A 12,631-nucleotide genomic window follows, 5' to 3' on the forward strand; every position below is an offset into this window, starting at 1 on the left:
AGCCACATGACTTTTTATAACACACCCACAAGTAAAATTTTGTACCTTTATTGTTCCTAGTTTAAAGTCTTCTCCAGAATCATTGTAAATGATAGAAACAAAATCATTCCCAAGGTGCCTTTTCTTGTCGCAGCGATATTTATCCAAATCCTTTGTGGGCATCAGAGTAGCAATGTGGAAAATGGCTGAAGAGGAAGGAGAAAAACCCTTAGGCTGGCCTGGGTAACCAGTGCTGCAAGCAGCAATGGTCAACATGCAGCACTTGTCTGGAAGACAAAGTAGTACCAGCACTAGAATAATAATAAAAAATAAATTGTGCTCCCTCAAAAGGTTTGTCCCCATCTGTGACAGTTGAATCCAGTCCCACTGGATTGCTCCAATGGAGCATGGAGTGCAGTGGCCAGCGAAAAAGCAGCCTCCAAAAGCTCTACTCTTGCCAGTTTTTAGGCACTGCTCTGCATGGTCTTCTCTAGCCCCAGGCTCAGCAAAGTGTATTAAAGGGCCTGGCATTCAGCACATGCCTGGTGTGTACTGGAAGAAGCATTCACATCAAGCTGGGTAGCTATCTATCTGTTCATAGAAAATGAACAGAGGACTGCAGAAGTGCTTCTGGGTATTTCTTCCATTATCACAGTAGCATGGTGAGCAGAATCAGGTTTGAGGAGGAAGAGTTAAATAGCTTAAACCAGGACTTCCTCTAAGTGAGCTCTGCAGAGCACCAGGGCCACAGCAGCTGCTCCACTGAACCAGACTAAGTAGGACTTGGATGCATGGAGCTGTATGAAAAAATTTGGCAAGTTCATCATAGGTTGTTGGATCCTGGATGGTATCTGCACTGCTTAGTGCTGCAGGAGCTGGGTAATGCTGCAGTTCAATTAGCAGCGGCCACAGTAATGACAACCCTTCTGCTTTCAACACTGTTCTTCAGAGAAACAATCAGCAGAGTGTTGACATGTACATGCTACCCTCAATTAACAGCCTTCATCGCAGCTCAAGAACAAACAGCTTATTCTACAAACCTCTACACCAAACCATATACACCTTTAATAGAGCAGACTGTTTTAAAAGTGATTTTTTTTTTTCTTAAATAAGGCAGGTATGCACCTCTCCCAAACTTTAACACATGGCTTGCAGAGATACCAGAGAGAGAATGGACGAACAGAGCTGTGGGTCATGTTTACTACATCCCTGGAAAGTAAACAGTTTGTAGAAGGCAGATCAGTCATAAGATGAGACCATACTTCCACTTCCAACTTCTGGAGCCACCTTACCTTGCATAATGTCATCGTGCCAACAGTAAGTAAACTGTCCATCCTCCCCACACACGTCCAGGCCACCAAGGTAAATTTTGTCTGGCTGACAGTCTTTGAGTTCAATGAGCTTCCCTAACCCAGTCAGGAACTCTGTATAGCGATAGGATCCGTGTTCATTGGACAGAATTGCAATTTCGTTGTTGCTCTAGGAAATAAGAACATGTGTGCCACACTGAACGCTAAGAGCACCCAATCAGCATGAGTGATTAGGTTATCACCTTCCTTGAAGGACTTCACGCAGGCACTGATTTTTACTGCAAGAAACTAAGGAAAAGCAAGGCTACTCCAGGAGCAGGACAAATCTCACAGCTGGAGCAGTGGTGCCTGGCCTTCTGATGAGATGTAACTATTAAAGGATTACTGCATCTGCACACAACTCACCTGGCCTTCTCCAACATACAGGACTGCAATCTTGTGTGTGTCGTAAGAAGGAATTTGATCCAGAAGCTGCACTGATCTTTCAAATGTCTACAATCAAAACATTGGTCACATGTTTAAAAAAACCCCAACTTATCTGCACACACCCACTGCCCTCCCTAAAACCCCTTCAGGACAATGAGAGCACAACGTAAGCACAGATTCCTGACCTTCACTAGTGTCTTCCTTGATGATTTATTTATTACTCTGTTCTGCAACGGCACAGTGCATCATCAGTCCAAGGCACAGAGCAGTGCTATATGGCATCTGTCACCACACTTTCCTGGTTTTATACTTCAGATGAGATTAATCTGGCAAACTGCATGGGTTAGATGCGCTTGCCATGACAAATGACATCGTATCTTCATTTAAGCTCCACGCATGAAAAATTATCATGTCTCTTGCTCCAAAGAACACTTTTAGCACAAGGCATCACCTAGGCTCCCTACTGCCTGATCACCCGAACCAAAAGGGAGGGGAAGCTCTCACCAGGAGGTCTGTGATGCTCAGCTCACAAGTACCCCATTCCAGCACTACTTCTCCAGGAAGTTTATGATTAATTTCTCATATAACCACAGAAAGCTTTTTGGCCACTCCCAATTATACAGAGGGCTGACAGGTTTGTCTAGTGACTTTCTGACATTGTCACCTAGTGCTCAGTTTTCATCCTGTACTCCTCCTACCAGCAAATACCAAAACTCCACCCAAATCATCCTGCCTTCTGGCTGGGATTCTGTAACAGCACAGAAAAATCTCCCAATAGCTCCAATTCAGTCCAGAGCCATAAAGCTGGAGCCACCAGGATTGGGGTACAGAAAATCTCCCATCTGCAGCACTGTTGGTAGGAACCACCTTTGAATCGCACCAGCCCAGTGGACATTCATTACTATCATTCATGTTCAAAACAGGTAATGAGGTTAGAAAAATGCACTTTAAGATTTTATTGGAAAAAAAAAAAAAAAATCCTTGCCTACCTCATTTGGCAAGAGAAGGGGCTTGTTGTTTTCATCACCAAAGAATGGGGAGTGGTACAACTGTAAAAACACAAAGCTAAGGGACAGAGGGGAAAAAAAGTCTTGTTACCATAAAAATTAAGTCAATTTTAATCTGTTGTATGTAAGAACATTATGTGCAGAAGAAAAAGAGGAGGAATTAAAATGCTAACAGAGTATTACTCATCTTCTAGAGACATTTTAGGTACCTGGACTACCTGCAGTTTGTAATAGACCTCTGTCATAAAAAAACAATGGTTATGTCAAACAGCAGCAGCTGCACAAATTCCCCATTCAAAAGGCAACTTTTACACAGATCAGAGGAGCAGGAATGCACTCCTGCCTCACAGCTATGGGGGGCTATTTCTAGGCTAGCAGATCAATGATTTTACAGACATTTGCATTTTACCTGCCCTCAATAAGATGAAGATTGTCTCATAATACAATTTTGGGCAATTACCAATACCTAAAGTTCAAATAGGAAATATTATAACACCTTCTTTTCCTTCTTCCTAATATTTTGCACATTATATTTCTTGAACTGCAAGACTAGTAATTCATCCTGTTCACAGCAAAATTAAGCCTAGGTAACCTGCATTCAAGCCAAACATGCATTTGGATCCTGAATCGGGATAGATTAAGAACATGAGGAGACTATCTATTTCTTTCACCATCTAGAGACTTATTTCCTAAATCACAAAGTTAATTTGGTGGTAGCAGGTTCAACATGTCTATGTTAGCTCCTGAAAAAACAGGTAAATTAATCTTTCTTTTTAATCAGATACTGTTTTGTAGATCCCACAAAACCAGCAGCCCACTTCGAACGAATCCAGCCATGGCTGCAGCAACTCTGAGCTCACCACTTCTAGCTTCAGAGAAGCCCCTCCACCCACCTTGGGTTTATTCCGGGTACTTTCTCAGCATTGGAGGCTGCTGTTCTGCTCTTGAAGGCATCTCTCTCAATCCTTTTTCCCCTCCTTGATGGGGCTGAGTCAGAGATGGTGTAACCTCGGGGCCGGTGCCCAGATGGGGAGCGAGGCGACGTGACAGGACCGGTGCCATCCAACCCGCCTGACCCAGTCACCCTGGTGTCCTCCCCCTTGCTCAGCCAACTTCCCAGCACTTCCCCTTCCAGGTTCCCAGACTGGGATTTTGATTTCACTTCTGTGCTCAGCCTCCTCGTTACTTCTCTGCCATTCGCATCTTTGAGGACCTCCTGCAGTGTCTGGAGCTCGGGAGAAGAACTCGACTTGCTGAGCGGCTGGGATGGCTGGAAAGAAAGCTCCTCCAGTGTTCGGCCATCCTCTGATGGCAGGACCCTCCCGATGGGAATTCCACCCTCCACCAGGTCTTCTGACTTCAGAGATTTTTCTTCTTGGCTGGAGGTTGAGGAGGACTTAAAGAGGGAGAAACAAAGATGAACAGTTTTCCTGATATGCAAAATAAAAGCTGACAACAGTAACGTTCGAGGCACCCCAACGCTTCCAGTGAAAGATGAGCAGAAAGGTGCCAAGTACAAAGCAATGCAGACTGAGAACCCTGCATAAAGCAGGTATCTGCTGCTGCTGCTCTGCACATAGTTCCTCACAAGCCATCCAAACTCTCAATCATGACTGCACGTGCATTTTGGTATCATTAGCGAGTTCTTTCAGAGTGTGTCAAGAGGGGCTCATCTGAGCACAGACAATTCTCCCGTGTGTTAAAAGAGAGGGCTGTGCTACAGGACAGAACTGGTTAATCGTTTCTTCTTACCCTGCTGTAAGACTCCTGGGGTTTACCAAACCTTTCCTCACTCACGACTTGTTCAGAACATGAAGTCTCAATGTCCTCACTCTCTGGAGACTCGGCTGGGGACTCGGTTTCCTTTAGCTCCATTTCTGACGGGCTCCCTTCCTCCAGCACCACCGCTGATTCTACCGAGACATAAGGCAGAAGACTGAAGTCTGTAGAGAGGCACAGACCAGCAGGCCCCAATCCTCTCCTCTGAAGTACCAGCCTTTTCCCTATGGGATTTCAATGGAAGGCCATATTGAATGAGTGCTCTGGTTCTTTGATTTCTTGTCATGTCAGACTTGCTCCTGGTTCCCTTTTTGTATAGAGTAACGGATCACCTTACCCTCACAGCAAAGGGCTGTGTCTGCTTTGGTCAAAGTAAGTGCAGTTGTTTCCAATTGTTACTGATGAACAAGCAGGGAACAGAATGAGGAAATGGGACCTTGTACATCAATGCTTGGTTATCAGGACAGACAGGAACTACAGAGATGTAAGAAAGTACAAGACTAGCATTAAAAGTTTATCATTATCCAGGCAATGAAGACATCAGTTCTATGCAAGTGTGCAAAAAAGTAAGTTTTTCTTGTACTGAAATGCAATGCTCCTGTGCCTTGTAGTGGCCTAGATGGAGATAAGAAATTTTACTAGGAGCCATTTACTTGCAGTTTGGCAGTTTTCCTAGTATGTCTCAGTAGAAGCAAAACAATTCAGCCCTAGACATATGAAAGGACAAGAGAGCAAGAGTAATACATGCACTGCAGCAATACTGGGAAACCTGCATGTGGCATCTGATCTGACAAATGGTTAATGAAACCACACTGACAAGAAAGCTCCTTGGAAGCCCTGCCTACGGTGGAGGAGGTTATCGCAGCATTTAATGTTGTCTCTACTCCAGGCAGTGACCCTGACCACAGGGATGAGTCTGACCAAAGGCTCCTCTTGGCCTTGCTTTTTTTGTCCTGAGGAAAAGGCTGGAGAACAGGAGGCTTCCCATTACGCACACAAGGGACTGGAAGACCAATCTGAAAGGCCAAGATTTGTTTTCCAAAGTAAAATTAAAAAATAATAAAATATTTGCACATACAAAAAATAAAGAAAATCAGCAAAATTAAAAAAAATAATAAATCACAAAAGCAGCTTTTCCTGGATTGATTTCAGCTCGCAGGACCAAAGTTATTTCAAAGAAGCAATTAAGAGTTAGCATTGCACACACATACCTTCTAAAAAAAAAAAAAAACAACAAAAAAAACCCAAACCAAAACCAAAAACCAAACCAAAACAAAAAAAAACCCCAAAACAACGTGCTGATCTGGTTAGCTGTCCAAGCCAGAACACACCTGCATATATCCAGTGCTTCCAAGCTTCCCTTGTTCTCACCCTACTGCCAAGATTGCTGGTGTTTTTAAATAATGCGAGCACACACTAATTATTCTTTAGGTGGGAAGAGAATAATATAGGCAGAGAGGAGAAGTACAGAAAAATATTTTACTGCAGCATCTTCGTGTTGTTTTAAGAGGCCTACGTCAGAGGCAGTTCAGAATATCCTGCTGCTCTACACAGAATTTTCCAGTGAAGGAAAGAAGGCAGAAAGACATTTCAACCCTCTAATTAAAATCACAAAGCACTGCAGATTATCAAAGTAATGTAGGTGTTGTGCTCATAAGGTATGCAATTTGATCTCCACTTCGTTTAATTACTAAGTCAGTTTTTCTGAAGTGGAGAAAGATTTTACACTACTGTAGAGCCTCCAAACCCCTAGAACTTAGCAGGTTTTCCCCTGAAATAGATTTCTTCATTTTTTTATTTAAAAAACTTTTAACCAGCATTCATTGTAACATCAAACTTTATATATATCAGCTCCTGTTATCTTTTCTGTGTCCAATTCTGACAGATTCCTGCAGGCTGAGTAGCATGGGACTTCATTTCAGGATAGCATGTCCTGTAGCATACTACACTATTCTCAGAAGTGGGAGCTTTTACATTTAGCAGGACACAAAGCCAATTGTAAAATGAAGCTGTAAATAAATAATTCAATTAATCAAGCCACTCAGATATTTTGACAGGTCATTTAACACCGTGCCTCATAACTCACAATCCACGTCAGCTAAAACAAAAGTTGCTTTAAGAAATTGTCTGCACTTGCAAATGTTGGATCTGGCTTGGACTTCTTCATGCTAGTCAAGATCCCATTTGTTGAGAGTAATGAGACTGGGTACGGACAGGAGACATGGAAGGGGAAAATGAATTATGAGGGATACATTTTCTATGAATCAGAGGTGTTCTTCTATGGCAATACTTGTTGGTTTGTTTTTTTTTTTTCCTTAAAGATATATAAATATACCTGCCCAGGATATGCTCCTGTGCAACTTCCCTTGACAACTGGACTGGTACATGGAAGAGAAAGAGGCCACTGCAAAGGGAAATCAAGTGAGCAGCTACATCAAAAGGAAGGAGAGACTATATGAAAAAAAAAAATTAAAAAGCACAGAGTTTAAAATGTAACCAAGAGCCTATTTTAAAACAAATAAATAAATAAATAAAAACAAAGGAAAGAACAAGCTGGGATAAGCTCACTAGATGCCGAAGGGATACTTTAAGGGTACAAGGTCTCAACATGAATAAGGAGGCATAAACACATTCAAACAATGCAGGACTCGAACTGCTCTCTCTGAAGAATGCATCTTTGTGAGTTTCAGAAACAGAAAATTCCTTAGTGATATCCTAGCACATGCAGGAAACCAGTCTGAGGTTTTCCTGAGCTACACACTTTTGGCAAAAGATTATTTTTAAACCCACAGAAGTGTCTGAAGAGCAGAAATATGGATAAAGATTCACATAGTTTTAACCCTGAAAGAGGAAGAACACCACGCATATGACAGTCTGACAGCAAAACTTCTTCCAAACATCATTCACCAGCCAGCCAGCTCCGGCAAGTCTACTGTAGAAGTTGTGTTAACAAGAATGTGGCCAAAATTATTTTCTCAGACTGCCAGAGGAGTGGCATTCAGGTGGGTGCTTCTTCAAACTAATCAGTTAACACCTATGTACCACAAATACATAGAGGTCAATAAAAGTGATCACAGACAGGAATTCTAATTTTTTTTTAAAAAGGTGATAATTTGATTTTTACTCAAATTTTGTATTTACACATTCTGAAAGCCTAAAATCATATCCTGCAGACTAGCATTTTTACGATTTCCAAACAATCCATACCATTGATGCCACCTCTCCAGAAAATCCTTGTCTGCTGTTAGCACTACTCAGTTTTGATAGCGCTAGCAGTGCTGAGAGCCTTGGTGTCAGATGTTGTAAGAGCTCTGAGCAGGGGTTACATAAAGCTTTAAAAAATTCAGCTGTTGGTCAACACCAACCTCCCAACATTAATAGTTCTTTTGGAAGTCAACTAGTAATAGTAGTAATAGTGAAAAGCCCTGGCCACTATGTTAAAATAAAGCCATCAAAAGAAACTCAAGTGATTCAACTGCACCAGTCTGAAGGCTAAACGGTCTTTTTAAGAGGTGAATAAATCTGCAGCCAACAGGATTTGCATCCTGCTGTCTCATGCTGTAAAAGACAGTGGCAACTAACTGACTCTGGCTGGCAAGGTTTGTATTAGGCCATTCTCCTAGTGCTCTTAGTGCCCAACATAAACTCCAGTATTGAAGACGAATGGAAATGGAAACGCTGCATGGGAAGATCCATCCACATGTGGGATGCCCAGATCAGCCCCAAACAAGTGGAAAAAGGGAAAAGATCCACAACTTTGTTAATTTTCATTTGGGTAACAGTCAGCATGAAATACACGACTCCTCCAAAGAAGCTCCATTACTCCTCTCTTTCTTTTCTTTAAGAAAGAGAGTTACTTTTCCAATGGAACATCAGAAGCAAGGAGGAAGGGAATTTTTCACTGAAAGCTTCCAGGGACAAGAACTGATTCCCCTTCTCATTGCTACGTTATTCCTCATGCTACTAACTTTACTGTTCTAGAAGATCTGCAATAACTTCAACAGACTTTAAACAGGCTAGTGACAGCTATGCTGAACACGTAACTGGCTTGACATCTCTCACCTGTGTTGGAACGCTGGAGAAGCGATGGTTTGGCTGTCCCAGTGGCCAAGCTGGAGGAGGGGACAGAAAGGGATTTATATAGAGCTGTTTCTCGGTGTTCTTTAAAACGCTCTGCAGCCATGAGTGCATTAGAGAGCTCTTGCAGGGGCATATTGTTAATATCTGAAGAAAACGGACTGAGCGGGTTCTCCAGACTCATTAGCCAGCTTGTGTTACCTGGTTAGAGAAAATTAGGGAAGAGTCTTAAGCACTCCCAACTCCAGAAAGTTTATAATTCACATTGAAAAGAGCACAAATTGTTTTGGATTTTGCAAGTAAAAATCAAAACGGCCAAGTTCTCAGTTCTCCTGACATTTGGCAGAATGACTTGATTAATTTCCTATTTTCAGTAGGTAGCTCCCAGTACTCTGTACTTCACCCCAAGCTCTTCAGAGACCATCCTTGGTAGCTCATTACTACAGCAGATTCCCAAAAGGCATTTGAAACACTCAGGTATTTTAATTAATGATACCAGGTCAGTTATTTTCTCATGAAGCAACTAACAGGGAATTGTCTATTTCAGCTGAAAATGTTGTGTAACATACCAGTACTCAATAATTTTGATCCTGAACATGCCACTACTCCTTTAACAGCAGACGCAACTATGCAGCTGCTCTAGCCATAAGCCTCATTCATCTCGAATCTAGCATGGGAAGCTAAAACACAGCACAGATTTTCAAGACAGACCACAGGGCAGTATAAAAATGGGAAATGCAAAGTAGGGTTGCCATTATCTGGCTGTATTTCTGTAACAGTACTTAATAGAGAAATTTAAGTCCTTACTTCAATCTTTTCACAGGTCTTTTGTAGATTTAAAACAAATTTAAAAAAATATTTCAAAGAATCAAGTTATCAGATGTATTAGTTTCAAGAGGCAGTAAGCAATAAAGAGATCCATTTGCAACTAAATATGGATTTTTCTTCCTAATCCAGGCTCCGGTTTCTTAGCAAGTCAAAAGAGCTCACTCCAGACTTGGGTAAAGATACCTGTGGGTCTGCGCACTAGGATTTCTGCCCATCCCTGTGTCAGCAGTGGGACATATGCAGCTAAGTTTGCCTTTTCTTTCTGCAGAGGTGTCTGTGGAGTAGGATTAGTCTTCTCTGATCGAGATGTAGGAGTAGGAGGACTCTGTGTCCCTTGGGAAGCTGAGCCACTCGGGAAATGTGAGGCTGAGCTGTCTAAGGCACCAACACGTAAGGCATGACCACCTAGCAAGACAGACACAAAATAGAAGGGAGACCCATGCTTAGTTAGCACTAAAAGTATCTCAGAAATAATGTGTCTTTCAAGCTCCTCTAGCAGCTGTGTTCACAATATTGGGAACCCAAGAGACCTTTACCTTGAATTTGTTTCTTATAAACCATAAGGTTAGATAAACTCAGGTGATTCTCACTGCAAGTGCTCGCCACTTAACCAATCTCCCAAAGCTTTCCTGCAAGGAGAGCCAAGCAGGAGGAGCACCACCAGTCCTGAGGCCAACAGCTGCTGCTACCTGCCCACTATTAAACACCAGACAGGTCCAGATTCTCAAATTAGTTTAGACACAGGTGTCTTCATTAGGCACTTGCACATTTAAGCCTGCAACACGGACCCAGAAATGGCAGTAAGACTCCAGGATAGGAATTTACCAGACATGGATCGGACTCTGCTGCGAGAGGTTCTGCAAACCTGCTGCCCAGCTTGAGATTCCAGTTTTGCTGGAGCTTCTTTAGTTTGTCTCACTTGCAAAACAGGGTCTGAGCTGCGTAAAAAGAAGATATCAATGATATTGAGAGAAGAGTAACACAAATAAGACATTGCTCTTCTGTTAAGTGAAAAATCTAAAAAGATGCACTGTAACAGTGGTTTATGCGACTTTGTCAGGTGGAAATTTGTAGAAATGGGAACAAAATTTACCTTGATTCTGTGCTGCTTTGGAATTCTCCAGAGTCTAGGCCAAGCAGGGACCTCGTCCCTGTTCCAACGCTTGTAGTGATGGTCACCAGCTTGTTACCCACCAGCCACGTCTTTGTCCTTCCTCCAGCCAACAGAAACTCACCCACAGGAGACCTAGAAACACATTTGTGATGAGCACAGCCCTCAGACTGCAGAGCACAGAGCCTACACAGGTGGCTGATTTCATGTAGGAGGTACTGCCTGCTTTCCTTCTTTATACAGCATTTTTAACACACCCCCTAGTTGTCAACATACACATTTATCTATCAGGATAAGGGACGAGCTGCATTTGATATCAATTGATAGTAGTACTACTGGACACACATTACAGAGCAGTCTAGTTCAATCCTGGACACACATCACAGAGCAGAAGGGAACGAGCCTTGTCTGAGCTACGTGTCTCCTTCTGGGAAGGGCTAGCAAGAAAAGCCAATGCCCTCCATTTGAAGCCAGCTGGCATGACACTCAGTTCTGTAGCAAAGACTGTGATTATCTAGCAAGGACATGGAGCAAAGCACTGCTCACAGACAGCATGCCTTCAAGGCATCTCCTTCTGGACAGCTCAAGGCTGAGGCAAAGGCTCATCTAACTTCTCTCATCTAACCTCATATTTAGCTAAACCAGATTTTATCCGCGAGGAGCAGCTTCAGAGCCTGGGCCTGCCAGAATCTCAAATGTGTCATGGCAATTTTCCACTAATAAACTGCAACATGAACGTCACACAAAAACACCTCTTCCATGGTCACCGACTAATCCCTACCTTTTAGGAACCGCAGTGAAGTTTGAAAAGACATATCGAGCCATCATATCCAGACAGGTCTCGGTGAGTTCCAGGTGAAGATTTTTTAAGTTGTCATCAGCCTGAGCCATTGAATTTTCATCTGCAGAGCCCAGACTTGAACTAGTGATGGATGTTTGTATCCGACTAGAAGAGAATGTTTCCAACTGACAGATCACATTGTAAAATGCTTGTCCCTGTCACCCGAAAGACAGTGTGATGCAGAACAACCTGCGATACATGCATGTGCCAGATCAGAGAGGTGGCCAGACATTAAACCCAGGACGTAATCAAAGTATTTTGGATCAGCCTTATGTTGTGCTTTGCAGATTATGACTGCAGAAAGTGTATTGTATCTTGAAAGGCTGAGAAACATTTAAATGTCTGTCAACTGACTAGGCCAGGCCAGTGGTCTCTGATGTTGGGTGGCCCATGGGCAAGTGCTCCAAGCAAACAGTGAGTGGCAGCACCATGCTTTGAGTTCGTTAATCTATAGTAAGGGCAAGCGTCCCGTGACCTGCAGAGTTTCCCAGGCAACATGTTGCCCATGAGCCATAAACCGGGGCACTCTAGACTTAGCTTTATAATCCTGCGGTTTGCTTTTTTCTCTGTTGCATCTCTTTCATATGTTAATTTTTTTCCTCCAAATTCAATACCTCTGTAAAATCTAATTTAACTTGAAAGAGAAAAAAATTGCACTCTGAACAGGAAATTGGCACAAGAATAGAGAGCAACTCTGCCTTCAAATCACCCAAGTTAGCAATGCAATTTAAAACAATTGCAATAACAGGCTAGATTGCGATATTTTAAAGATGACTTCTTTATGCCATCATAATACAAACTAAGCTGAGGTATAGCCAAATTTTTTATGATGTGGCAACTTTTTTGGCATTGTTAAGTGTAATGATCTGAACTTCTAGTTGCTATCATTAACATATAAATACCGGAGAAGAAAATCACCTAATAGATTAATAGGGTTATCAGAGAATGAAGTGCTAGAATTGTATTCTCAATTCAGTCACTTCAGTGTCTTTCCCCCAGATACCATATAGCTATAGTTAAAAACACAGAAAATAAAGTTCCACTGACAGCAGCTCTTACAGATTAAGGCACAAATCTTCAGGTTCGTATTTTAAACCAACGCATTATAGACAGCAGTTTAACACTCAAGGCAGGTGATCCAGAAATACATTTTAAAAACTAGCATACATTGCTTCATCTTTCATGTGGACAAATCAATGCCTGCAATCAAAACTTGTTTTCTTTAGCCGTGAAAGCAATAGCTTCTTATGGGCTGAGCATACATTTCACTGCT

At 42.3% G+C, this 12,631-nt stretch overlaps 1 protein-coding gene across 7 annotated transcripts in view; it reads right to left on the minus strand.

Annotated features, from left to right (window-relative positions):
* TSC2 (TSC complex subunit 2) overlaps positions 1-12,631 on the minus strand; it is a 33,789-nt gene that overhangs the window by 4,682 nt on the left and 16,476 nt on the right. For 3 of the 7 annotated variants that reach the window (XM_075767338.1, XM_075767335.1, XM_075767334.1), the window contains 12 exons: positions 11,299-11,463; positions 10,500-10,652; positions 10,232-10,344; positions 9,590-9,811; positions 8,564-8,779; positions 6,837-6,905; positions 4,475-4,635; positions 3,616-4,118; positions 2,705-2,780; positions 1,695-1,781; positions 1,272-1,458; positions 46-185 (listed from right to left, as the gene is read on the minus strand). In XM_075767338.1, coding sequence (XP_075623453.1) covers positions 46-185; positions 1,272-1,458; positions 1,695-1,781; positions 2,705-2,780; positions 3,616-4,118; positions 4,475-4,635; positions 6,837-6,905; positions 8,564-8,779; positions 9,590-9,811; positions 10,232-10,344; positions 10,500-10,652; positions 11,299-11,463 — 2,092 coding nt within the window. The remainder of the gene's footprint in view (positions 1-45; positions 186-1,271; positions 1,459-1,694; positions 1,782-2,704; positions 2,781-3,615; positions 4,119-4,474; positions 4,636-6,836; positions 6,906-8,563; positions 8,780-9,589; positions 9,812-10,231; positions 10,345-10,499; positions 10,653-11,298; positions 11,464-12,631) is intronic. The other 4 variants (XM_075767339.1, XM_075767337.1, XM_075767336.1 and 1 more) reach the window with 2 other exon arrangements.

The sequence above is a fragment of the Balearica regulorum genome, chromosome 15, assembly GCF_011004875.1.
Source record: "Balearica regulorum gibbericeps isolate bBalReg1 chromosome 15, bBalReg1.pri, whole genome shotgun sequence".
Taxonomy (NCBI): Eukaryota; Metazoa; Chordata; class Aves; order Gruiformes; family Gruidae; genus Balearica; species Balearica regulorum.